The sequence below is a fragment of the Perognathus longimembris genome, chromosome 2, assembly GCF_023159225.1.
Source record: "Perognathus longimembris pacificus isolate PPM17 chromosome 2, ASM2315922v1, whole genome shotgun sequence".
NCBI classification, from domain to species: Eukaryota; Metazoa; Chordata; class Mammalia; order Rodentia; family Heteromyidae; genus Perognathus; species Perognathus longimembris.
The window spans coordinates 94,824,713-94,851,983 of record NC_063162.1 but is presented as its reverse complement, the minus strand read 5'-3'; the positions used below and the strand labels follow the sequence as shown (position 1 = coordinate 94,851,983).

Genomic DNA, 27,271 nt, shown 5'->3' with positions numbered 1-27,271 from the left:
ACATTTGGGATGTGGTGTTACTTAGGTCCTCAGCTGCCTTGCTGATCCTCTGGGTATTGGATCTGTCTCTTAGGGAGAGTGGGGTATTTAGGTCTCCCACTATGATTGTGTTTGCATCTATCTTGTTCTGTAATTCTGTAAGAATTTGCTTGACATATGTGGGGCCTCTTTTGTTCGGTGAGTATACATTTATCACCGTGATGTCTTGATTCTGGATTTTTTCCTTGTATATGTAGTGTCCTTCTTTGTCTTTTTGAGTTGATTTTAATGAAAAGTCCCGCTTGTCTGAGATCAGGATGGCTACACCTGCCATTTTGATAGGTGCGTTTGCTTGGAAGATCTTGCTCCAACCTTTCATTCGGAGCCTGTTTTTGTCCCTTGCTGTAAGGTGGGTCTCTTGTAGACAACAAATGCCAACTTTTTGTTTGCGGATCCATTCTGCCAGTCTGCTCCTCTTTATCGGAGAGTTTATACCTTTTGTATTCAAAGAGATCAAGGATAGGAGTGTTTTTTCTCCTTCCATTTTCTTGTGGCCTGTTTTTTCCTCTTTTTTTTTTCCCCTTGTCTTTAGTGAGCTGCTCTTTCTGTTTCTGTTTCTGTCTGTGTGTCCTGTATGATCTCTGTTGCTTGGGATTTCCCTCCTAGAATTTGCGGTAGGGCTAGTGTTTTATTCACATACTCCTTTAGATCCTTTTTGCTATGAAAAGATCTGGTTTTCCCTTCAAATGTGAACTCCAATTTCGCTGGATATTTAATCCTAGCTTGCATATTGTTGGCCTGTAGAACTTGGATGGTGTTCTTCCACTCACTTTGCGCTTGGTAGGTTTGTGTGGAGAGGTCTGCTGTTAGTCAGATCCTCTTCCCATTGTAGAAAACTTTCTTTCTTCGTTTTGGCTGCATTCAGAATTTGCTCTTTATTCTTGAGATCTGAAGTCTTGAATATTATGTGTCTTGGGGTGGCTTTTCTGGGGTCTGGTCTGCCAGGTGTCCTATAGGCTTCGGTTACCTAGATGGGGTCCCTTGTGAGATTGGGAAAGTTTTCTGCAATAACTTTATTGAAAATATGATGAAGCCCTCTGCTCTGGTATTTGGCTCCTTCTTCTATTCCAATTATGTGCAGATTATATCTCTTGTCTTTGTCCATTAGTTCCTGTATTAGTCTGCCCTGAAGCTTCACCATTTCTTGGAGTGTGGTAATTTTCTGGTTGTTGTCGGCTGCTTCATCATCCAAGCGAGAGATTCTGGATTCCATATGGTCAATTCTTTGTGCTGTGGATTCAATTGGGGAGTTTATGAATGTCAGAGAGCTATTTATGGTTGTTAGATCAGCTCTGATTGTGGAAATTTCTTCATTTAAAGAGTTGTATTTTAAATCTATTTTTTCATGCATTTCACTTCTCAGGATGTTAAGATCTTCTTTAACGGAGGTTTGCATTGTATCCATTTTTGCTTCCATTTCTTTCTTGGCTTCCTGGATGTCCTTCAAGACTTCTACTCTAAACTCCTGGAATTGTTTTCTGATTTTGTTTCTGACGCTTTCCATCATTTCTGTTAACATGGCCTCATTTGCTGTTTTATTCTCCATCTCCTCTTCACTCGTGCTGCTTTTTGGAGCTGGCGAGTTGGCTTGCCCTTTGATGAAGTGTGTTATATTTCTTTGTGATTTGCGCATCTGGAGAACTGTGGGTGGCTTCCCTAGTTTGGTTTTGTGCTGGCTCCCGCTGGTCCATCAGTGGGAGCCTTGTGCCCTGGTGTCCTGGCTCTGGGTTTGGGTTTGGGTTTGGCTGTTGGAACTTGCTTCCCAATGGGTGAGCGTGACCTTCTCAGTTGTTGTTGAGGTGGTCACTCTCCCTACACTTGGGGGCCGGTAGGTTCTGTGTCTTTCTCTGTGGGACAGTGTCCTGCCGCTATGCTGTGCTGACCCTAGCGTGCCCCTGTTGGGGGTTTGTTGGTTGCTAATTCAGCATGGCGTGGAGGCTAATCTCTTCTTTGGTTCTTTTTTCCACTCTGTATCTTGGTCAGAGGAGCTCACCTCTCATGCAGTTTGTCCTCCTATGTGGACCGCTCCGGGGCTGGTGTTGTTGGGGTGAGGCCCACTCACTTGTGTGAAGTGCGCCAAACTGATTGGGCATGGGCCGATGGAGAGCTCTGCCCTCCTGTGTAGGAGCGCCTATCAGAGTGGGCGCTGCCACTGTGGCCCCGCTCACCTGAGCGGGGTATGCCTACTGGAGCGGGGACTGTCGCTGGGGGCCCCGGCTACCTGTGCACTGTGTGCCCACTACAATGGGCGCTGCTGCTGTGGCCCCATCCACCTGAGTGGGGTACACCTACCAGAGCAAGCCCCGGGTTATTGGGTTGTGCTTGTGCCCTCCCGCGAGTCCGCTGTGGGGGGCGGTATGTGGGGGCCCAGTGGGATCAACTGTCCAGGCACGGGTTAGCATCCTCAGACTGCACCTTCACTACTAGGAGGGGGGGGGATCAGGCCCAGGTGTCCCTGCTGTGCTGGTATTGCCCACCAGCGCCTGTGATTTTAGTTGTAAAGGTCTGCAAGGTCCAGGAGCCTTGGGTGGGGCTTGCTCAGCCGCCGTCCCCAGACCCTGTTGGGAAGGGGCAGGGCCTGTTCGGCCAGTTCCAGCTCCTGGGCAGCCTTGGGGCTGCTCCGCCCTTCCCCTGGTAAACTCCTGTGACTTCCCAGTGCCTGATGGGAGCGTCCCGCCTGATTTGGGGGTTCTTTGTTCCCTCGGGGTGGGGGTGGGAGGGAGGGAGATCTAGCTTCTTTGTAGGGTTTGGGTCTCTGACAGATGGTCTCCCGTTGGGGGAGGAGGTAATGGGGGACTCACTGTCCTGGATTGTGTGTGTGTTCCTCGCCGCCGTTGGTCCTTCGGTGTGGCGAAAGGTTGTGGTGGCATCCCTGGCTCTCCCGTTCTGCACCACTGGGTTCCCCAGCTGCTTACGTATGTTCAGGGTGTGGACCCAAACTTCCCATCGCCACAGTGTGTCTTGGTCCGCATTTTCCCTAGTGTCCGTGGAGTCCCGCTGTCTGGACTCTGCGTTCCCGGCAGTCAGTCTGCGATCACTGGGTCCCCTTTCCCAGCCTGGCCCTGTTCGGCCAGGGTCGGCTGGTGGGGGGAGGGTGCCCCGTAGATTCTCCAGCTCTGTGTAGGTTTTCAGCTCTTCTTTTTTGCTCCTTTTTGTTTTCCTGCATTTCTCCACTGCTTCTGGCTGCTGGTTTTGCTGGGTTCTTGATGGGGTATTGGGTGCTGGAGTTCCCAGCTCGCTATTCAGTTGCAGCAAGTTGGGGTGCCTCCCTACTGTCGCAGCGCCATCTTCCTCAGGCCCAATAGCTTTTTATATATACATAAGTACTTATCATTGAAGTAAAATAAAATTGTACAAACATTTACCTTCATACCTTGACAGCTTCCATATTGTTGTCTTTAATTTTCAGTAATAAAATGAGAACACCATAAAACAACATTACTTCAAATAGAGGAAGAATAGAATAGATTTTTCCATTCTAAATTTTATTTTACATAGCTGACTGCAGGTTTCATATCTCTTATTTTTTGTTGTTATTAAGGCAAGAGGTGTGGTGTGGTGCCACAGAGGGAACACATTATAATGGTCCATGTTTCCTAACAGAAGAAGATGACTCTGCCTTGGAAAAACAGCTTAACCACACAACTACTCAGAATCAACTAATAAGCACGATCTTCTGTCCTCTCCTAATGACTCTGATCCCGAAGAGTGGTTTCAATTGGAAGGAAACATTTTACTAAATGAAAAACTAAATAACCAAATAAGAGTTTATAGAACCTTACTTCCAGTTTTTTTATGGAACCTTTATTTCCAAAAGATTAACCATTTTAAAACCACCTCTTCTGAAAGTTACAATTTAATTTCTAAATTATATTTAATCATTTATTCTCAGGCAAATCATATTTCAATGGTATTTAGTAATGATTATGTATAGACATTTACATACGTTTTCTACCTTGTTCCTAAACTTTACTTATGCAAAATATCCACTGTCACCAGAAGCTGAGTCAAGGGCTGGGAATATGGCCTAGTGGCAAGAGTACTTGCCTCATATACATGAAGCCCCTGGGTTTGATTCCCCAGCACCATATATATAGCAAATGGCCAGAAGTGGCCCTGTGGCTCAAGGGCAGAGTGCTAGCCTTGAGCAAAAAGAAGCCATGAACAGTGCTCAGGCAGAGTCCAAGGCCCAGAACTGGCAAAAAAAAAAAAAACAAAAAAAAAAACAGAAGTTGAAACGATCTATTTCTATGTGGATTATGATGATACAGATTTACATGATTGAGCAACAAAAGAGCACAAGGATTCCTATACCATAGGACTTGTTGAGTACTGTTTCTCTCATGTGGAATCTCATTACTGAGGAGACTGAACTTAGAAAGATGGAGGTTCAAGGCCACCCTAGGTAAAATAGTAGTAATAGTACATGTTCATAAATAAACTTTGCATAGTAGATCATATCTGTCATGTTTGTAATTCCATGAGCTAGGCATACATACTAGCTAGGACTAGGCCAAAGAGTGAGATCCTGTCTGAACAATAACCAAGGAAAAAAGGTCTGGGAGCATGGCTCAAGTGACAGAGAATTTATTACAGAATCCTTTATGATATTCACAAAGTTCTTAAATCTCTCTAGGACTCAGTTACCTAGAATTAGTTAGGGCAGAAAAAAAATTGAAATCTAGTCTTACTTTTTAGTTTCAAAAGAGCTATGGTACTATGGTTTGATTTATTTTGTTTGTTTTGTTTTGTTTTTGTACTGTATTCAAACATCAAAAATATTTTCAACTCAGATACAGACAAGATAAAGATGTTTTGGAACTTCCTCATTGAGCTATGAGACAAAAAAATAGAAACAACATACTTTGGAGGCTTTAATAAATACTTTCAGCCAAGACTTAGTGTAATTCTAGCTACTCAGGAGGCTGAGATCTGAGGATTGCAGTTCAAAGCCATCCTGGGCAGAAAAGTCTGTAAGACCATCAAAAACCAGAAGTAGAGCTGTGGATCAAGTGGTAGAGAGCTAGCCTTGAGCTTAAGATCTCAAGGAGAGTGCCCAGGCCTAGAGTTCAAGCCCCATGACTGAGATAAGTAAATGCATACATGCATACATACATACACATCCATAATTCTGTTTGTAAAAGTGCATGGAGATTTAATACTTGTAGTGCATCATGTTTTCCCAGAGGATGTATCAACAGTCCCCTGAAGTAATAACAGCACTTATGGAATAGAGGACTCTGTGACTCAGTACTGGGTTAAATAAGTAATGTTTCTTTGAAAACATTCTAAAAAAATCATTTTATGAAACCATGCCTAATCTTAAAACTCAATAGATGTAAGGTTCAATTGGGTCTATGGTTTGCTGTGCTAAGCAGGAGGAGACATTAGCTAAACTGGAAAAAAAATCCTTTAGTAGCAGTAAAGATGCTGGGCATGAGGGAATACTTCCTATTCATGGTTTGAAGCATGTCACAAATATACAATATAAATACCGTTTTGGAGCCTGTTTCATTAACACAGTGAACATAGATGTGTATTTAGCAGTATTCAGGAGATGGTATACTACATAAAATAGATATAAAGATTTGATAACTGTATAAACATGGGAATGGAGATGGACAAGTCAGTATCAGAAGACAACCAGATTTTCAGTCAGTGGTGTCAGCTGATGGAGAACAGAAGGAAGAAAAGCTAGTAAAGAATGGCATGGCAGATGCTGTGTTGAGGAATATCATGTGCAGTTATTGAGTAAGTAGTTCAAAACATGTGCTTGGAATTAGATATCTAGGTACCAGAAAGTATCTGGATTAGCCTTGCTTTTGTAGATAACAGATTTCAATTTGTACGTTATGGAGTGAAGGTATGTTCTTTGGGAAGATGGCAACTAGTATGTGACTCCATGCAGTTAGAAATAAGAATTCTATCAACATATGCTGAAAGAAGGCAATCACAGTATAACTCATTGTTATGAAAGACAAATATTAGAATCTTACAAAAGTGAAAGAAGACTCCCAGTGAATGTCCAAGGAAGGTAGGAACTAGAAAATAAAGTGACACTAGATTTACAGGTATGGATTAATATAGCAATAATCCTGAAATTTCTACCTCAGTTATGTTTAAGAGTTTCCCAGTGGTGCTGACATAACAACAAGGGGCAATTGCTCACTTCTGTCTTTCCCTGAGAAGAAGAAGGAGATAGCTAGAGGCATTCCTAGAATAGCATGCTTGGTAAAGGATATTCTGTTAGTTTAGTGACAGATGTGAAGAGTACCTGGTTGGACAAGGCCCAAGAAAGGAAATAGAAAAGAGTAACAGTACCCACCTAACCAGTGGACTTGCAGTGGAAGGGTAAAGGTTTTGTTACAAACAAAAGGCAAAGAAAGCAAGTCTAACAGAGAATTCAAGAAGTCTTTTTTATTTTTATATTACATTATTATTTTTTTCTTATGTATTGTCAAAGTGATGTACAGAGAGGTTACAGTTTCATAAGGTAGGCATTGGATACATTTCTTGTAATGTTTGTTACCTCCTCCTTCATTCCCTCCTCCCACCTCCCCTTTTCCCTCTCCCCCCATGAGTTGTTCAGTTGGTTTACACCAAACAGTTTTGCAAGTATTGCTTTTGTAGTCACTTGTCTTTTTATCCTGTGTCTCTCGATTTTGGTATTCACTTTCACTTTCCTAGTTCTAATACAAGTATATACAGTTTCCAATGCACTCAGATAAGATACAGTGATAGTGCAGGTACAACCACAGGAAGGGGATACAAAAAGATCATCAACAATAGAAGCTACGGTTTCACATCGCATGTTGAAAGTAATTACAACAGTGATATATCACTTGTTTCCATAACATGGAGTTCATTTCACTTAGCATTATCTTGTGCATTCATACGGGCAAAGCTATTAGGCTCTTGTGATCCTCTGCTGTGACTAGCCTAAACCTGTGCTAAACCTGTTCCCTATGAGGAGACCATAGAGTCCATGTTTCTTTGGGTCTGGCTCACTTCACTTAGTATAATTTTTTCCAAGTTCTTCCATTTCCTTATGAATGAGGCAATGTCATTCTTTCTGATAGAGGCATAAAATTCCATTGTGTATATGTACCACATTTTCCTGATCCATTCTTCTCCTGAGGGGCATATGGGTTGGTTATGGGGCATATGGGTTAACTATGACAAATTGTGCTGCGATGAACATTGTTGTGCTGGTGGCTTTAGTGTGTTCTTGCTGGTGGTCTTTTGGGGAGATGCCCTAAAGTGGGGCTGCTGGGTCATAGGGGAGCTCTATGTTTAGCCTTCTGAGGAATCTCCATACCGCTTTCCAGACTGGCTGAACCAGTTTACATTCCCACCAACAATGAAGTAGGGTGCCCTTTTGGCCACATCCCTCCAAAATTTATTATTGTTAGTTTTCTAGATATAGGACATTCTTACTGGGGTGAGATGGAATCTCAATGTTGATTTGCATTTCTTTCATGGCCATTGATGTAGAGCACTTTTTCATATGTCTCTTGGCTATTCTTGTTTGCTCATCAGAAGTCTCTTTTTAAGTCTTTAGCCCACTTGTTGAGGGGGCTGTTGGTTCTTTGCGGTTTTGTTTTGGAAGAATTTAATTTTTTTAGTTATGAGGCCTTTGTCTGTTGTATGGCTGGTAAAGTTCTTTTCCCAATCTGTGGGCTTTCTGTTTCTTGTGAGCTATTTCCTTTGCCCTGCAGAAGCTCTGCAGTTTGATGCAGGCCCATTTGTCCATCCTTTCTTTGATTTGTAGTATTTCTGGGTCTTTGTTAAGGAAGTTCCTTCCTGTGCCAAGGAGCCCAAATGTTTCTCCTACTCCTTCTTGAAGTGTTTTCAGGGTATCTGTTTTTATTTGATGGTCTTTGATTCATTTGGAATTGATTTTCATGCAGGGTGATATCTAAGGATCTAGTTTTAGGTTATTGCAGGTGTTGAACCAGTTTTACCACCACCATTTGTTAAAGAGGCTATCTTTCTTCCATCCAAATAGGAAAAGATGAAATTAAACTTTCTTCACAGATGACATGATCCTGTACCTAAAGAACCCCATAGATTCTACTCCCAAGCTACTAGAGCTGATCCAAAACTTTGGCAAAGTTGCAGGATATAAAATAAACCCTCAAAAATTAATGGCCTGAAGACCAATGGAACAGAATTGAAGACCCAGAAATGAAGCCACAGAACTATGCCCACTTAATCTTTGATAAAAGAGCTAAAAAAAATAGGGTGGAAGAAAGATAGCCTGTTTAACAAATGGTGATGGCTAAACCGCTTTAAGAAGTCTTAATTGAAAACCTGTGAAAAGGTAGTAGATTGAGGCACTACTATCTTGTCTTCTGTTAGGCTTTATATTTGGTCCTGAGGTAACCCATGGAGAAGAGTTGGTGAGGAGACTGAAATTCTGCACGTTTAGGGCTTGCTAAGCAGGGCTAGCTTTTGGAAGCTCTAATTATGGAAGGTGGGAGAAGGGTGGAGGGATGGAGAGAATATGGTGAGGGGAACATGATCCATTTGACAGAATGGAGGGTGTCTCTTCACTCAGCCACTGCCATTTGGGACTGGAAATGGTAGGAATCTGAGTCATTCTTTCAGGTGTTGGGCAATTCAAGGCAGACTAGCAGAGGTTCAGGTTGGCCTTGACAGATGAAAAAGGGAGAGAGAACATTTGTTCCTTGATGTGCATAGTACACCAGGAAGACTGGAAAAACTGGGAGACAAACTAGGGACTGGGGGAGAAGAGATATGCACTAGTAAACTGCTAAGCAACATGGCTTAAATGTTTTAATTTTAAACAAATGAAAGAAAATATATTTGAGCTTTAGAATGGTTTAATGATTTCAATAGTAATACTTCAATGAACTTTTCTAATGTTTTCACTGCTAACATTCTTGTTTCTTTTAAAATATAATACTTAGTTTAGGACAAAAATTAATTATCCATCATACCAAAAGCTCTAAAGAGTGAAGAATCAAAGAATATATCAGTGATACCTAAGTCTATTGTTGATTGAAAGAAAATAAGTTTCCCTGGTCACAGACAAAAAGACCCCGCATCCAAATTTAAAGTACACTTCTGTTTTGTGTTGGAGTTAAGGACTTGTGTTTCTACTAAGAAAGCCACTGTCTTGAAGCAACCAAGCCTAATTTCCTGGTGTAATTTTTCCATTTCTATCAATTTCCCCAATTACTCATCCCACTATCTAAAGGACAATATATTCTAACCATAACTTGCCATGATAGGCTAAATGATGACTCCTCCAAAGGACCTGTGAAGTAGGAGCAAAGCATCTAGTATCAGAGAATGCACAGAGGAAAACATATTTACAGATGTGATCAATTCAAAACCAGTTAACTAGGATGGTCCTAATCCAATCTGGAAAACAAGGTGACAGACTAGCACAGAAAGAGAATACCAAGTGAAGATTAAGGTGGAGATGGCAATGATGGTTCTACAAGGCAAAGGAGTCACATTTTGCCTCCAAACCACAACGTTTCTGTGAGAGAATGGAATTTCATCTCCCTCATGCCCCTCTAAAGGAACTAGCCCTGCAGACATCTGGATTTCACACCTGGGCCCTCTACAACTGTAAGGCAACATGTCCTTGCTACAAGCCACCACATTTCTCATGCTTGGTTCTTAAAAGTTCTTAGGGAACCAACACATGCATTACACATCTTAAACCCCGTTCTATAAACATCATATATTTCTAGAATTTTTAGATTTAACATATATTGTTCTACATAACATTTAATTTATAAATTTATCCTTTACAAAAGTTTTCCTCTTCTTCCAAATTTGAATGAGGTATTACTTGCTATGTGATGTTCATTTTAGCTCTGCCTCATTCTCTATAATGTAACCATTTCTGACAAGGATGCTTACTGGCCTGATTTTCACTAAGGAAAATAATCACCTGGAGACTATAAACTCACATCTCACTTATTGCTGGGTTTCCAACTTCTACCACCAGGCTGATTCCTCCTAGTCATAAATACCTACAGGAAAAATGGAGTGGTTATATATGTCCACACAGGAGCTCTCACATATAAAGGAAATGGAACATTTTAGTCAGTTTCACATCCTTCAAATGTAATAATAAAATAATATTTATTCATAGACAAATCCTCACATTTTTCCTTGTCTATTCTTCATTTTTAGAACTGCCAATGTATATCTAATATCTATAAAGGAAAATATCAAAAATCAGAGAAATTATTTTATGATGTGGTTCCCTATAGAAAAATTCTGTTTCCATCATGCGTGGTAGATTTGAGTCTCTGAAACTGGTAGACAATGAAATGTGCAGTTTTCCTTGCTTAACCATCTTTGACTGGTGTTCAGGGTGAAGGTGCCCTGGAGAGCTGAGAAAGGCTCTGAGAGAAATTCTGTTTCTTCTCTTCATGGGGGCTCAAAGCATGATTTCCTTCCATGACAAAGAGTTATGAGAATTTTATTCCCAGTGCATTCAAATGTATTACATCAAAGACGTTAATTTCTTATATCTATATTTGCGCAGATTTGTCTTCATGGAACTTCAACTTTCATACTGAAAAACAGTCATTGCTTATGTAGTTTGGCAGGCAGTCTGAGGTAATAAAATGATCTGAGATTTCACAGAGAGTTCTCTGCATTCTTGTATGTAATATAAAAACAACAGCACACACAAGGTATGCACATGATACATTTCAAAGAATTTTCACACTTATTATTTAAGGGGATTTAAGGGGAAAATGCAAGGAAGATATGAAGGGCACCATTTCGTGTACAAAATTTGCTAAGACGTGAACATGAATTTCTTAATTCAGCATGGAAAGTGAGCTAACAAATGATCTAGACTTCCAAACAGGTTTATTCCTAGTCAAATGTTCCTTACAATTTCTTTCTCTTTTTTTACGTCCATTCATATTTGTAAAGGTACACTTAAAACAAAATTCTCTGGAAAACTGAAATTCAAAGGTCAATTCTTTTTTTAAAATATAATTATGTGTCTTTTAAATCATTATTCTGAAAAGAATAAAGTAATCATATATTTCTATATCTTCAAAAATTGAATAATATGGATTTTAATAAAAGTTTTCATAATTTATGTAACTACTTCTGACGGATTATGGTTGGTAAAATATCTCTTTTTAATTGCCAATCTTATATTTTACTAATCCTTATAACATTTAATTTCAATATCAATGTATAAAAATACTTTTAGTGATGAGAGACATGGCAACACTAAATTCAGTTTATATATCTAAGCTAGTGAAATCATTAATTTTCTATGCTTTAGAGAGAAACAGAAGTTTGAAGTTGAAAAGTTATTGTTTCCCACTAACTTCTAGCTTCATAGTGAAATAAATCCATTCATATATTTCACTGGAAAAATAAATGAGGAATATACCCTAGTTTTGGAAGGTCTGGTAAATAAAAATATTTAGATAACTGATATCTAAATTACTTAATGCTAACATCCTTACCCTAGTTCATTTAGCAAAATATTTCCATTGCCAAATACTACAAACCTTATACTTAATTCATTGATGTAACATACATTTATGAGGCATTAAATATGTATCAGGCACTGAGTATCTGACAAGTATATAGTGAAAAATGGATTCGACTTATTTCTCTTAAAGGTTATAACCCAGTCAGAAAGATAATAATAAAATATGTTAAATATTATAATGATATATGCAAGGGCTTTGGGGAAAATATTTAAAGAAAAAAGGAAAAAATGATAAAACTCAAAATAAAGGTGTTCAAAGTTAGTAAGATAAGTATGAACCTTTGGCACCCAGCTTGAAAATCATTCTTTGGCAACCAAGGATTCTCAAGAACCATTTTTTTTCTTATTTTCTAGAGTAAGTATATAATCTTTATTGACTCTTGATATGAAAATATGTGTATGGTTACCTATATTATAAAGTCACATTTGTAAAACTTGCTACTCAGGAGACTGAGATCTGCAAAATCCCTATATGACGCCAACCTGGGCAGAATCCATTGGAGCAGCAAAATGCTAAGTGGGAAACATGGCTCATGTAGGAGAGCTCTAGTCATGAGCAAGTATGCATAGTTGTACTTTCAAATAAGGTTCCTGTTTTACATAGCTCAGTAGTTATATTTATAGCAGAAGAGTTGCCAAGATAGCACAGAGTGGTGTGTCCACCGATTTTCTGTATTGCTATTATTATTAGTACTAACACCATTTAGAAATTCATACTGGTGCATTAGGATATATTATTTAAGAATCACTAGACTTTATTATTTTTATCCTTGCTTAATGTCTTTTCTGTTTTACAGTCCTACTCTCAATGACATATATCTCATACTTCTGTGATGTGACTATTTCTTGAAAGTTTTGTTGTTTTTCAGTGTTAACAGTTTGGAGGAATACAGGATAAGTACACTGTGAAACATTATTTAGTTTGGATTGACTCATGGGTAGACTGGGATTTTGACTTTTGAGGAGCGACAGAGTGGGGAATCATCTTCAATACATCTTTCTTAACTTGGGCACATTCTCTTCTCATGACTTAATCACTGCTGATATTTACTTTGCTTTAAGGTCACCAATAAGCCTTTTCTTCGCTCAGAGCTAATAATTTTCTGAACTTAGCCCACATTCAAGTGGATTAACTATTAGGTTATACCCTTATTTCTTGGACAACACAGTATTTTACAAACAGAAATTGAAATTCTTTTTTTAAAAATTTTTATTGTCAAACTGAGGTATAGGGAGGTTACAGTTTCATACATTAGGCATTGGATAGATTTCTAGTACTGTTTGTTACCTCCTCCCTCATTCCCCTCTCCCCCCTCCCCTTTTCCCTCTCCCCCCAGGAGTTGTTCAGTTGGTTTACACCAAACAGTTTTGCAAGTATTGCTTTTGTAATTGTTTGTCTTTTTATCCTGTGTCTCAAAAGGGAATAAGCTTCCTACTTGTTACATTTATACTTATACCAATATGTATGATTTCAAAGGTACTTCTTTCTGTTTTTATTTAAATTTCTTTCATGGTCAGTCATTGGGCTTTAACTCAGGGCCTGTGCAGTGTCTCTGAGCTCTTTTCACTAAAGGCTAGCATTCCACCACTTGGAGCCACAGCACCACTTCTGGTTTTCTGGAAGTTAATTGGAGCTGAGAATCTCAGGGACATTCCTGCCTGGGCTCTCTTTGAAAGGTGAAATCCTCATATCCCAGCCTGCTGAGTCGCATGGATTACAGGCATGAAACATCAGCACCTGGCCAAAGGTACTTATTTCATATTTCAGATTATGACTCTTAATTATGTCATAAATATTATTGTTCTTATTATTGCAGAGTGTCAACATTAGGGGATTTTTCCGGTGTATTTTTGTGTCCCTTTGTCAAGTTCCCTCGTTTTTGTTTTGTGTTGGAGTTAAGGACTTGTGTTTCTACTAAGAAAGCCACTGTCTTGAAGCAACCAAGCCTAATTTCCTGGTGTTTTCCATTTCTATCAATTTCCCCAGTACTCATCCCACTACCTAAAAGACATCATATTCGAGCCATAACTTGTCATGATAGGCACTGGGAATAAAATTCTCATAACTCTTTGTCATGGAAGGAAATCATGCTTTGAGCCCCCATGAAGAGAAGAAACAGAAGAGAAGAAACATTTAATCTAGGTAATCAAAGATTAAAATGGTGTGTAAAACTAGTGAAATAAATAGTAAATAAAATGACACTTACTTTAAACAGCACTTATGAAATATAGGTCTTTATAGGTAATATTACATTTAAAATTGTCATAAAATATAAGGACTATTATTAGATGTTCTAGAAAATTGAATTCTTATCTTTAAACCACTTTGCATGTCAGGCTTCACACTCTAATTTTTATGATAATATGGAAGACACACTCTGTAAGCTTAATTTTCCTCTTCATTTCAAACATCAATTTTCTTTTCAAAGACATGACCTGCTTGTTATTTTCTCTGAAATACATTGTTACCTTGGCAACTTCCCCACTTTAGGCATTGTGTAACAATGTTAACAAAGAGTGTTTCATAAGTGACTCAAAGAAATTTGAAGAGACCTGAAGTCTATCTTTTTAATGTAATGTTTTGAAAGATTATCAAATTTCATTATCTATCCCAAGGATTCATCCCCTACTCTCCTACCTTCTAAGGGACAGAGAAGAATACTGGACAAGAATTCAAGCTGACTTAACACATCCTGACTCTCATTTTCTAGTATGTAAGTTCCTCCATTCCTTTATACAAAAATTAGTTAGTTATTTGTGGTACATAACCAATGCTCATTTTCTTATTATGCATATTTGTCTGTGTCCCTGTCAACATGACATAGATTTTAAAGGGATTTTTTTCTGATAAGGAGATAGGTGTGAGCCTATAGTTTGTGCCCTTAGATTTTTTTTAACAGATCTGGAATATTTCATACATTATTTACATAGAAGGGATGGCCGCAGTAAAACCAGGCTCAGTGTTATAGTAAAGAGTGCTCATGTGCCTGAATTAGAGACCCAACCCAGAAATGTGTGGTATGTTAGGATATGATGGGCTTTTCTGAGATTCTTTTTTGTAGCCTGAAGAACAGATGATCTTAATGTGTCATCTCTATGATTTCTATCAAATCTAAAGCATGTGATATTCTGATTTAAAAATGCGTTGTTAATTCTTCAGGGAATAAATTCACTAACTGTATTTATTCATCCTTGGGTGCCTTCTATTACTAAATGCAATTAATCAGTGGAAATAGGAATTATTTTTAAGAAAAAAAATGTATAATTTAGGGGTAAGACTTTTAAAGTTTTCCAATGAGCTATATATAAAGTTGTATATACTACTATGATCTTCTCTTTCATTTGCACATGTGGAAATCTTTTTCCTGAATACCCAAGCATGATATATTGCCTGGCCATAGGGCACATGGCTATGTCTGGATATGGTACTACTGAAGGACAGTGGACTTCTTCACTGGGAACAACTTCTTTATTTCAGTAACAGAAAATTGGAGACAAAGAAATATCAAGAATACTATGTGAACATTAGAGGTGATTCTGTTGCAAGCCCAAAAACTACCAGAACCAAGGGCAACTAATCTTTCCTCAGTGTCTTCCAAGGACACACTGCCCTGGATTCATCTTAATTTTACTTTGGCCTCAAGCTCTGTGAGATAATAACTCTGTTATTCTAACCCATTTAATGTGTCATGATGTGTTCTAGCAGACCTAGAAAATCAATAGGTATTTTAACCTAAGGCTATGGTGTGGTGTGGTTAAGAACAGATTTCTTTTTTTTTTTTGTCAGTTCTGGGGCCTGGACTCAGGGCCTGAGCACCGTCCCTGGCCTCTTTTTTGCTCAAGGCTAGCACTCTACAACTTGAGTCACAGCACCACTTCTGGCTTTTTCTATATATGTGGTGCTAATGAATCAAACCCAGGGCTTCATGTATACGAGGCAAGCACTCTTGCCACTAGGTCATATTCCCAGCCCAAGAACATATTTCTCTTAAGATCACTTCCAACAAATGTATTATTACCATTGTGGGCTTATAGATTTGTTCTGCCTATGCTGCTGTGTGAGTTAGCACTTGTGCACATAGGTTGTCTTATGAATTGTGAGGCATCTTGTTTCAAGTACTTCGCTTTTCCACTTATTAGCAGAGCAATTAACCTAATGATCTTCAATATCATGATAATAATATTTGACCTAAAGAATCACAACTTTATTTATTTACAGTGGTCAAAGGAAAACACATAAGTACAAAACAACCCTACATAGAAGCATGACCAAGTTAAAGATCAGGGGCATCAGAGCCAGGCTCCATGAATTCATATTCACTTCTCCTCCACAAGTGAGCTACCAAATGACAGACTCAATTTAATCATTTTTAAAAAGAGAGTTGTAATAGTTTACGCATATCATGATTGATGTGAAGCAGGATATAAATAGACCTTATGAATGTGTTTTCTACACAGGAGGATTCAATTAGTGGCATCAAGTGTCTCACAGAAGGCACAGAAGCATGTTGAGCAAATTTTGTTGATTTTCTATATAACATGAAGTGTAAGGCAGTAGTTATTTCTTATACCAATGACTTGTTTTTCTAGTTTTTGTTCAACATTAATTTTGGCTTTATGTTCTGATAGCCAAGATAAATGGTCACAAAAAAGGATGATATCAAGTAGATCAATGCTGTCAGCGTGTGAGAAGAACTTTAGAAGTAGACATTATTTCAGTGGTCATTTTCTCACCAGTTCTTTGTGCGAGGATATTTTAAAGCTGAAATCTTTGTGACGCATATATTTATCCTTTCCTCTTATTATATAAAGAAAGCTAACTTTTAAAAAGTATTTATTCAATTCATAGATTGGGATATGACATGTCTAAATAGAATGGTGTGGGCTCTGGTGAGGGTACTCCTGTGGGTATTTCATCTTGTGGGATTCCAATAGCATTTTGGTATGTGGGAGATAATAATGAAGCAATAAACATCAAAATGAAAAGCATTTGAAGAACAGAGTAAACAGCAGTTTTAAAAACATATCCAGATAAAACATTTACCAAAAAACACATTATACATTGTCTAATGTAAACAAAACTACATAGAACCAAAACTACTGAATGACATGAAAACAAAGTACCCTATTAAAATGAGAAATACAATTAAATATATATGTATTAAAAAGAAGAAACACTAAAGGATAACAGATAGAAATGTTCAACATTTGGAAACATCGAAGAAATTTGAATTTAAAATCCCAATAAGAAACTTTACACCTGTTAAACTGGCTATTATCAGAAATGAAATATAACAAATTTTAATGTGAATGTAGAGAACGGAAAACACTTTAACCTGTTGAAGGTATTATACACTAGTACAGTTATTTCAGAAAACACTACAGAGGTTTCTAAACAAACAAACCAAGCCAACAAAAACAAAACAACTAAACTAAAAACAAAACTACTCCAGCAATCCTACTACTCCCAAAAGAATTTAAATCTGTATGCCAAAGAGATGTCCACATTCTCATATTCAGAATTATTCACAGGAGTTAAGACATAGAAACCATCCCTGTGCCCAGAAATAGATGTATGGGTCTTGAAAATGGTACCTCTATACTCAAGTAATACTACTTAGTGTTTTAAAAAAAAATAGGGAGGAAAGTGAAATGGAATACCAAATTCAAGAGACACAGGTTAAAAAAGACAAACGACTATAAAAGCAGTGTTTGCAAAACTGTTTGGTGCAAATGAACTGAATAATTCATGGGGGGGAAGGAAAGGGGAAGGGGAGAGGGGGGAATAAGGGAGGAGGTAACAAACAGTACAAGAAATGCATGCAATGCCTCACGTATGAAACTGTAACTTCTCTCTACCTCAGTTTAACAATAAAAATTTAAAAAAATATATAGGGAATTCATTCTTGTCCTCCTGCATATATGAACCTAAAGGAAATTCTACTTAGTGAAATAAGTCAGAAATAGAGATCTGAACATGGTATAGTCCTCATTACCTGCTGAAACTAAACATGTGAATTCATAGAAAAGAGTGTGAAGTTCTTACTAGAGTTTTGTAATAGGAAAGCCAGTGTGGGGCTGGGGAAAGATGGTGTTTGTTAGTGGGTGCCAAGTTAGGGAGCAAACATGCTCTCTGTTGCTCTATTGTACAGCATATCAAAGGTTTCGTTAAAATCTATGAAAAGATTTAAATGTATTGCCACAAAGAAATGATAAATCTTAGTGGCAATAGATACGTTAATTGATTTGATTCTTTACATGCAAATATGTAGCAAACTACTTCATGCTGTATCCATGACTATATAAAATTATTCTTTTCAGAAACAAATATTTTAGAAGCAAGACACTCAAATTTTACTTGACCCTACAAAAATGCCATCAATTTTTAAATTGTCTTATAAAAATTCTCATGAAAATGCTGCATGTATTTGAATTCAGATATTGTCTGTATAAGATACATTGTCTTTTAGTTCAGATTAAACTAAAAAAGAAATTGATCACTTTATACTTTAGGCAAGGTTTTAAGTAAGTAAAAAGTTATAATGAAAAGAATTGTTTGCATCATGTATATATATATATGAATATATATATGAATATATATATATATTCTTACAGAAAGGAAAGAAACATTTCTGTGTCTATCCTTACAAAAGAGAAAAAAAGCATTTTAATGAACACCTTCTTGCCATTGACTTGGGTGAAATAGAAAGAGTTGAGACATAAAAAACAAATCACAATGTTGCATTTTTCAACTTCATACAACTTACCCATGAAGTGTAATTCTGGAAGACAGATTGTCTCAGTGCTGTAGACAGGTTATAGTCTTCAGAACTGTGATGTGTTTGGTGTCCAGCCCACATAATATTAACCTCTGCGGAACACATAAGATGAAATGAGCCAAAAGATGAACAACAAAACAGCTTCGATGTTCAATTACACAGATTGTGCCACTGAATGAGTATGAAAAATCTGGAACATCTCTGAAAAAATATAGCTAATATGCTTGTGAATTAAAAAAAGACCACTCAAATCATTGTGGAACTAGGCAGCATATAAATTATAAATAAATAAAAAGTTGAAGCACAGCCAACAACTATGTGTAGTTGTGTGTGACATAATTAAATGCCACCAGCAAAATTAAATGACTTCTACAATTTACACTTTGCTAGCATATACAATCTAACAGATTATAAAAGCAAACCAATAACATTGTACAGTATAGTCATTGGATGGTGATGATTTTTCAGTATGTGATAACATATTTATAATTAAAGAAAAATTTGCTGATGGGAGATATTGGCACACATATTTTGGAATGAAACATTGCATAATGTTATTTCCTGATGGCTTTTTGAGAAGTCTTAAAAACTTTAGAATAAGAAAACATAGTAACATTTGGTCCTAGGTTTTGATATTCTATTTAAATTTCCAGACAAATATTATCAAATAGTTGCTTAAGGTTCTATATCATTTCTACAATAACCCAACACAGTTGCTATTTACCCTCATAATACAGAAAGAAATAAATGTTTTCTGTCATCAAGCTTGACTGAGATTGCCCACAGATTCCCATGTGATTTGCATATATCCAAAATGTTTAATTTTCCCAAAACTATGCTTCTGTAATAACTGCCAAGTCAGTGGAACAGTGAAAGGTGATTAATTTTGTTTTTCTAGCCATTTTCTTCATTTTGTAAAGTTTCCTAAAATAATCACAAGTCAACATGCTAGATTATATTGAATTTGGTTACAACATTTATATTACCTCAGTGCCAATGTGTTTTGTGGCAAATTCAGGAGAATTAATCAGCAATTTGATACTACTATCACTTTATTTTTGTGGTATAGATTAGACCTTACATCCCTTAACCTTGGATGCTTGAAAATTGAACAGTGGGGCTAGAAATGGAAATACCTGGTTACTAGACATTACAGTAGACATAAGAAGTGAACTTACAAGCATATGGCAAAAATTATTTGTTAGGGTTCTACTTTTATTTTGTAAAAAATATATTAACATATATTAATGTGAATTATATCCAGGTGGACTTATTTGTGATTGGTGATTGGCTTATCATATAAAAACTTTTTGGACACTATTTAGGGTGCTATAAAACATGCGCAAAGTCAAAGTGTTATAGTAAAAAAGTAACAGCTCATAGATTCAAGACAGATGTGGTGATAAGCAGGACTCTAAATAGATCATCCATCCTATCAGACATAATCTCATGAGCACCTTTTACAAATGGGAAAAGTATTTTCATTAACTACCATTTGATAAGTAAAATATATCGGTGTTTTAATCATTTCTAATAATGGTGCTGCATTTGTGTCTAGCACTTAAGGAAAATATTCTTACACTACTGAAGACTAATTTATTATAATGATCTCTAAATGATCCAGGAAGAATCTTTGCAATAATTTAGAACCTTAATCACTGGCTTACCTAATAGCAGGCATAACTCAATGCACTAGATATATAGAGATTCTTATGGCACTTTAAACCTTTAGATGTTGTGTGGAAACGTTTGAAAAAGAAATTTGGTTTATCTCCTAGTTTTATATGACTGCATACGTTTCAAGTCATTGGAGCAATTTGAGCACTATTTTTTCACTATCACAAATGCATAACAGAACATTTCAAAGCCTCTTCAAATAATCTTCATTAAAAATCTGCATTTTGACTATTTTTGGACCTTTCAGAATTTGATTTTTCATATAATTCATCATAATGCATTAAAAATGAATTCAGAAAGTGGTGAGTTAATCAAATAAGGTTAAATCAGAGGGAAATAATATGTATTGGAGCTGCTCCCTTATTACTGCCACAGAAGCTAATAGTGGAACAAAGAATCTGCAAAGGTGGAGGTTAAAGACCTGTCTCTTCAGTTGTTTTGAAAGCATTTACTTCCTATCACAAACTGTGTGTAACACAAGACTTCCCTGAATGAGGCACAGCTGAACAAACAGGGGACAGCCACAGGAGCTCACTGTCTTACTTCTATATCTTTTTCAGAAATGGGGGAAACAAGTTGGAAATCCAGAGCTTTTTGTCCTAACATTTTAATTTAGCTTAATAAAAGTAAATTATTTTTAAAAATCATTACAGAAATGCACTTATCAGAAATTGTCCCAACAGTTCTTTTGTGAAGGAAATGAGAAAAAGTTCATAATGCACCGATATTTCCATCTTCCCTAGTACTTGCATGGATAAATTGTCTCCATTCAGGAATGAAAGCAAATATTAAACAAAAAGATACATTTTGGCATAAACTTCTTTCTTTGAAAGATAATAATTATATATTCTGTTCAATACTAATATTTTAGTTCCCCTATGAATGAATTACTGACTTCATAATCCTGTGGTATTTTATTTTAGCTTTTCAGTGACAACCAAAAGCAATTGTGCTGCTTTCCAGTGCAAATTACAGATCTGTGTAAATGTATTTTAGTACTTAGTTAATAATTCTGCTCACTTAGTCAAAATTTAATGGAAAGTCTGAGTGTGATAATTTCTTCAGTTGATTAAATTTTTCAATTTTGTAAATAAAAGGATAAATTAGAGTAAAAAATCCATCCTCTTAATATTCAGTTCTGTAACTTTTAACAAATATACTCCATATCCAGATTAGTTTTATCACCTCAAGTTCCCACCTTCCTTTGTTTGAGGTGACAAAAAAAATATAACATGTACCCTGACTGAGGCCATGAGATTATGGACTTAGATCTGATGATAGTGAGTCATGCATCTTTGGGGACAAAGGGAGAAATGTGGACCACTAAGATTCAGAGCCATGGCCCTACAGATGATTGCCCTCCCCAGGTAATACCATCTTTTTTAATCCATCACCACTCCCAGTAGTATTTAGTGGATCCTTTCAAGGTAATGGTATTTTGGCAAAAAGGATGGGATGTTACTGTTGATATTAGGTTATAACCAGACAGTAGCTTATGCCTTAGGCATTGTTTTCTTTTATTTTGTTTTTATAATCTCTCATGCTTATTGAAGAAAGCCAGCTGCTGTGATGTAAAATGACTTTTGAAGAGCACATAAAGCTGGAAACTAGAGAGGAATCTGAGTAGCCAACTGTAAGTTCCACCCCAGGAGGGCTCCAGGCAGATGCCCCTCCCCCCACCTGGTTAAGTCTCCACCCAGTTACCTGCTTAACTGGCACACCTGGAGGCAGTTACTTCCCCCTTCCCTGAGGTCACATCCTAATCCACCTGGCCACACCTCCCTGTCCCTGCCCTAGATAAGGCATGGGCCGGCGGGCTGTGGGTTGCCCCTTCTCTCCAGCCTCCCATCATCTTGGCCACAGGCCAGCAGTTCGGGAATAAACGTGTGATTTATTTGCTACCTACTTTAATAAACCTTACAACCAACACGGGACTGCCAGAAGGAAGTATATCCTGTCGGCCATAAAGAAAGCGGGTTTCTAAGCAGTCTTCCTCCTATCTCCTGAAATTGAGCCTTTAGATGGTACTGCATCCTGTAAACAGGTTTGCTCATAATAAAAGGTCATAAGACAAATACTATCATCTAACCAATACCCTGACCTCTTTGAAAAAATAGTTTTATTTTAATTAAGTGGTTGGATTTGGCATTTGTCATGGAACAATCCAGTTTATGAGTAAAATGCATCTTGATCAATGTCACTCTTTAAACATTTTTACTCACCACTCTCAATCCACCCTTTCCCTCACTATTCTTAATTTTGTAGGGTATAAATTGAATGTTGACAGCACTTCCCCTACCTTCTTCTATTCATTTGTCTACTCCTCTCCTCTTGACCCTGTTCCCAATCTTCAAGTAACTATTTCCTGCCGATCATTCTGGTGAACAATGATCTTACCTAACAGTGATCAAGTTATGAGTGCTTCTTCTTTTAATCTAATAATTTCTTGTAAAGCAGGTGATAATACTTCCACCAAATTCTATCACTGTCAATCCAGAGCATACACTGACTTGTGTTTTTCTTTGATTAACAGTATTCCATTTTTTTTTTTTTTTTTTTTTGTCAGTCCTGGGGCTTGGACTCTGGGCCTGAGCACTGTCCCTGGCGTCTTTTTGCTCAAGGCTAGCACTCTGCCACTTGAGCCACAGCGCCACTTCTGGCCATTTTCTGTATATGTGGTGCTGGGGAATCGAACCCAGGGCCTCATGTATATGAGGCAGGCACTCTTGCCACTAGGCCATATCCCCAGTCCAACAGTATTCCATTTTTAAACAGATAGCGTTGTTCTGGCTTCTTTTGACATACTCACCAGTTTATGAGTATTTGAAGTGTTGCTCATTTTTGAAATTCACTATCAACATTATCAACACCTAGGTTTTCTATGACCAGAAGAATTTATTTTACTTGGCTAAATACCTGAGAGTAGGATTGCTGAGCTGTATAGTGTGCACATGCATTTAACTTGTTCACAAATGTTCAAATGTTTTCCAAAGTGCTTTGAATTTGTCTATTTTTCTTAATTTATTTGTTGTCAAACAGATATACATAGGGGTTATAGATTCGTACATAAGACTGAGTACATTTTTTATCAAACTTGTTACCTCCGCCCTCATTTTTCTCCCACCTACCCCCTTTCTTAACTCCCTGCCCTCCCCATTGTACAGCTAGTTAGTTTACAGCATATTGTCTGGTAAATGTTGTTGCATTGGTTCACCTTTTACCTTTGTCTTTCTAATTTGATGTTCCCCCTTCCCTGCTCTACTTCCATTGGTATATATAATACCCAGGGTACCAAAATCAGTTACAGTGATATCAGGGGTAAAACCATAGGGAAGAATGACAAAAGAAAAAGACATAATTTCACATTGTATGTTGAAAATAACAAAAATGATAAACCACTTATTTCCATAGCTTGGATTTTGATTGTACATTTTCCATTAGCTTCTGGAGAATGTAAGCCTGTGAGAGATTTCCAGTCACTCTGCATCTCTAAAAGCACTTGACATCAGCCATTCTATTTTTTTTGATAGCCATTATAATAAATACAGTGTAGTAGCAAACTAAAAGGTTAATTTGCATCACTGCAATGGGTAATGACACTGATCTATATGTCTATTTGTCATATACATGTGTTCTAATAAAAATATCTACTCAAGACTTGAGTGAATCAAGGTTTGGACATTTCCTTCCTATAGACACTTAAATGTTCTTCATGAAAAATTTTTATTCAATATGTGCACGGAACTCATGTCAGTACTGGGGATTGAACTCAGAGTCTTGGGATAGGCAGGCACTTTAACATTTGAGCCATTCCCCAATTATCTTTTTAATTTAATTTTTAGATAGATTCTTATATTTCTACTCAGGCAGGTCTTGGACTATGACTATCCTGTCTAGGACTAATGAATAGGGACTATGGGCATGTACCACTATGTGCTTGGGATACTATCTCTTTTAGTGAGAAATCTAACAGGTTAATATACTGAGCTTTTTATATTAAAACAAAAATGTGTTTTACATGTGAAAATACTCAATATAAGTGATTTTTAAATACCCATCTCTTTTTAATAAATAAGCATGGCTTATAATTCACTTAAAGAAGTTCATCTCCCTAACATATGAAGTGACTAACTTAAGCCATGATACAAAAATCTAAGTAGCAAACACAGTTGGGAAGAATTGTGAATATATTCTCAGTGTACCTCTAGTTTCCCCTCATAACATGAACTACAGTGTTGGTAATTGTTTGATCACAATTTCATCTATTTTTATAGAATAAAATGGAGTTGCAACAATAGAATTCATTACATTCCTATTTGTTCAAAGTTAGGGACTGATGATTTGTTGTTTCTTTTTCTGATTTGTTCTTGTCCTACTTAATATGGAGAGAGAAATTTCTAAGTCTTCCTAAAAATACACAGCCAATTTGAATAAGGGGGAAATTTTGATCTAGAAGTTTGGGCATATGTACATCATCTGTCTAGAAGAGGTAGCAATTGATAACACTGAACTCATCAGAAATATTAAGCTGTCAGTTTAATCACTGATGGCAGTTGTTATTAGAAGGTTGTTGTAAAAACCTGACAGTGAGCCCATCTATCTTTCTGAAGTATTATTTCATAATGCAGTTGCTATCCCCTTATCATTGCCACCCACCTTGATGTAATGCAGCCAAAGTGGGCCCTATATACCCCAATTTTATCACTGACAGCTAAATAAACTCTGCTTTTCCATAAAGTCAACCTAGTTCACTCAAGTAGGTACAGTAATATATAAATGATTGAAATCGACCTCTACAGTCTCTTATTTCCAATCTCTCCCCATACTTATTCTCTGTATCTGATTGTTTCTGGCTTAGTGCCAAGATGCAAGTCCAGAAAACACTAAAGCACCTGTATCTTGAAATGCATATTTTCCTTTTATTATATCAAGTAGATTGGAGAGGGAAGGCAGAAACACAGAGAGACACAGAGATACAAAGTTACAGAAGCAGAGACAAAGAGAAAAAGAAAGAGAGAGAGTTAGTTCTTGGCTTCTTAAAAGAAAAGGCTAAAACAATTCTCTTTAGAATGTTATTAAACATGGTAATTATCTAATATATAGGAAAATCTGTTTACCAAGATGAGATCGTGTGTGCAGTGTGTGTGTATCTGTGTGTGTGTGTGTGTGTGTGTGTGTGTGTGTGTGAGACGCTAGGGATCGAGCCCATGGCCTTGCATATGCTCCATAAGCATGTTACATCATTACTACAAAGATTTTTAAATACCATTCATTCATAGGAAGAAATTGCTCAAATAGATGATTTTGAAACTAGAATAAGAGAAGAATAAAGTTATACTCGTAGAGAGAAAAAAATGACTTGTATTTACTCAAAAAGCCTAATGAGACCAAGAAAAGCCACAATATAATTTTCACATATATGCATGCACTATCGCTAGATTATACATCCGGCTGTATTTATTTGCATATATTTAATATTGGTAACTTTAAGCTACAAACTACACAGTTTCATAAACTACACAGTTTCATATTTCCAGGTTTAATAATTAAAAATACATTGTATTGGATAGGAGCTGTATTTTCAAACAAGGTAGAAACAATATGAAAATCATGCTTTTTGTTGTTTTTGTTAGTGTCCATTCTATTACATGGGTGGGTGACTAAAGCTGATTGTTACAGAATCTGATTTCAGTCCACACTCTTCCTTCTCTTACCACTATCACTCTCCATTTATATTCTCCATGTCCAGTAATTCTGTGTTGCTATAGGCCAAGACCAAGTTATTACCTTGACTTCCCTTCAATTCAAATGTATACTGCCTTAAGCCCAGGACATAAGGCTATAGAGAATCTTTCCTTAGGAAATAGTGACTTTTCTTTCTGAGAATGTGTATATTACTCTCTTTTTCCTTCCATAGAAAAGGTATTACTGGAACTAAAACATTCTTAAATAGTATGAATACTGAAGTTTCTCACCATATGTCAAGCCAGGAAAGAGAAATATTTGATTAACAGAGGTTGTCACAGCTCTCAAACATGGCATAAATTATAAAAACTACCTTCTGTGTGCAAAATTATTCTGTGCACAAGTCTGCATGATTGAATTACAAATAACATGGATGCTGGAGGCTCATGCCTGTCATTCTAGGTACTCAGGAGACTGAGATCTGAGGATCACAGTTCAAAGCCAGTGTGGGCAGAAAAATCCATAAGATGCTTCTCTCCAATTGACCACCAGAAAACCTACGGTGGCTTTGTGATTCAAGTGGTAGATCTCCAGCCTTGAGTTGAAGAGGTCAGGGACAGCAGGCAGCCCAGAGTTCAAGCCCCAGGATCAACAATAACAACAACAAAAACCAGAGTGAGTTAGGACTGTTGAGCAATCCTGCAATACTTCTGTGCAGCACACTTGCCTGAAGGGAAACACAAGGATCTTCCTCTATATATGTTTGGAACAATAATTTACATAATTTGTCTCTTCAGATCCCCACATTAACCTAAAATACTTGAAAGAATAGCAGCTTGAGGAAGTGACCAGGAAAGCAAAACAACCAGTGATTGTCAGGAAAGTAGGAAAATACCTAAAATATCATAGTGGAAAGTCACTACAATCTCCAAATTCTCTACCTAATGAGCCTGCAAAATGCATCCAGAATTTCTTTGCCTCTAATAAGGACATTCTATTGCTCTTACTACACTTTGGTGTTTTCGGTACTTGAGTGAAAATAAGACTGACTTTGGTGTTAAAACCTTATTTTTTCCCCAGTCTTGGGGCTTGAATTCAGGTCCTGAGCACTGTCCCTGGCTTTTTTTGCTCAAGGTGAGCACTGTTACCACTTGAGCCACAATGCCACTTCCAGCTTTTTCTGTATATGTGGTGCTAAGGAAGCAAACTCAGGGCTTCATACATGCTAGGCAGGCACCCTAACACTCAGCTACATTGCCAGCCCTAGGTCTTAATTCAAACAGATCCATCTAATGTCACATGAATCTCTCTCTTTCCCCTTCTCTCTCTCTCTCTCTCTCTCTCTCTATATATATATATATATGTATATATATATATATATAAAATCTTTGAAGAGAAGATCTCAATAATTGTCAGAGCTTACTGTAGCTACACAAAGAGGTCTCATGCTTGCCTTTGTCCCCTTAGACATTGAGACATGAAAAATTTTAGAAAGAAATCTTTCCAATTATTCTGGTAGGACTAACCTACTATTTTAGGCCATTTATCATGCAATTTTGGACTCATTATATCAGAGCCT

General features: G+C 37.2%; 1 protein-coding gene across 1 annotated transcript in view; it reads right to left on the bottom strand.

Moving 5' to 3' along the window:
* Agmo (alkylglycerol monooxygenase) overlaps positions 1–27,271 on the bottom strand; it is a 302,224-nt gene that overhangs the window by 178,791 nt on the left and 96,162 nt on the right. Inside the window, exon 4 of the mRNA XM_048339753.1 lies at positions 18,319–18,422. Coding sequence (XP_048195710.1) covers positions 18,319–18,422 — 104 coding nt within the window. The remainder of the gene's footprint in view (positions 1–18,318; positions 18,423–27,271) is intronic.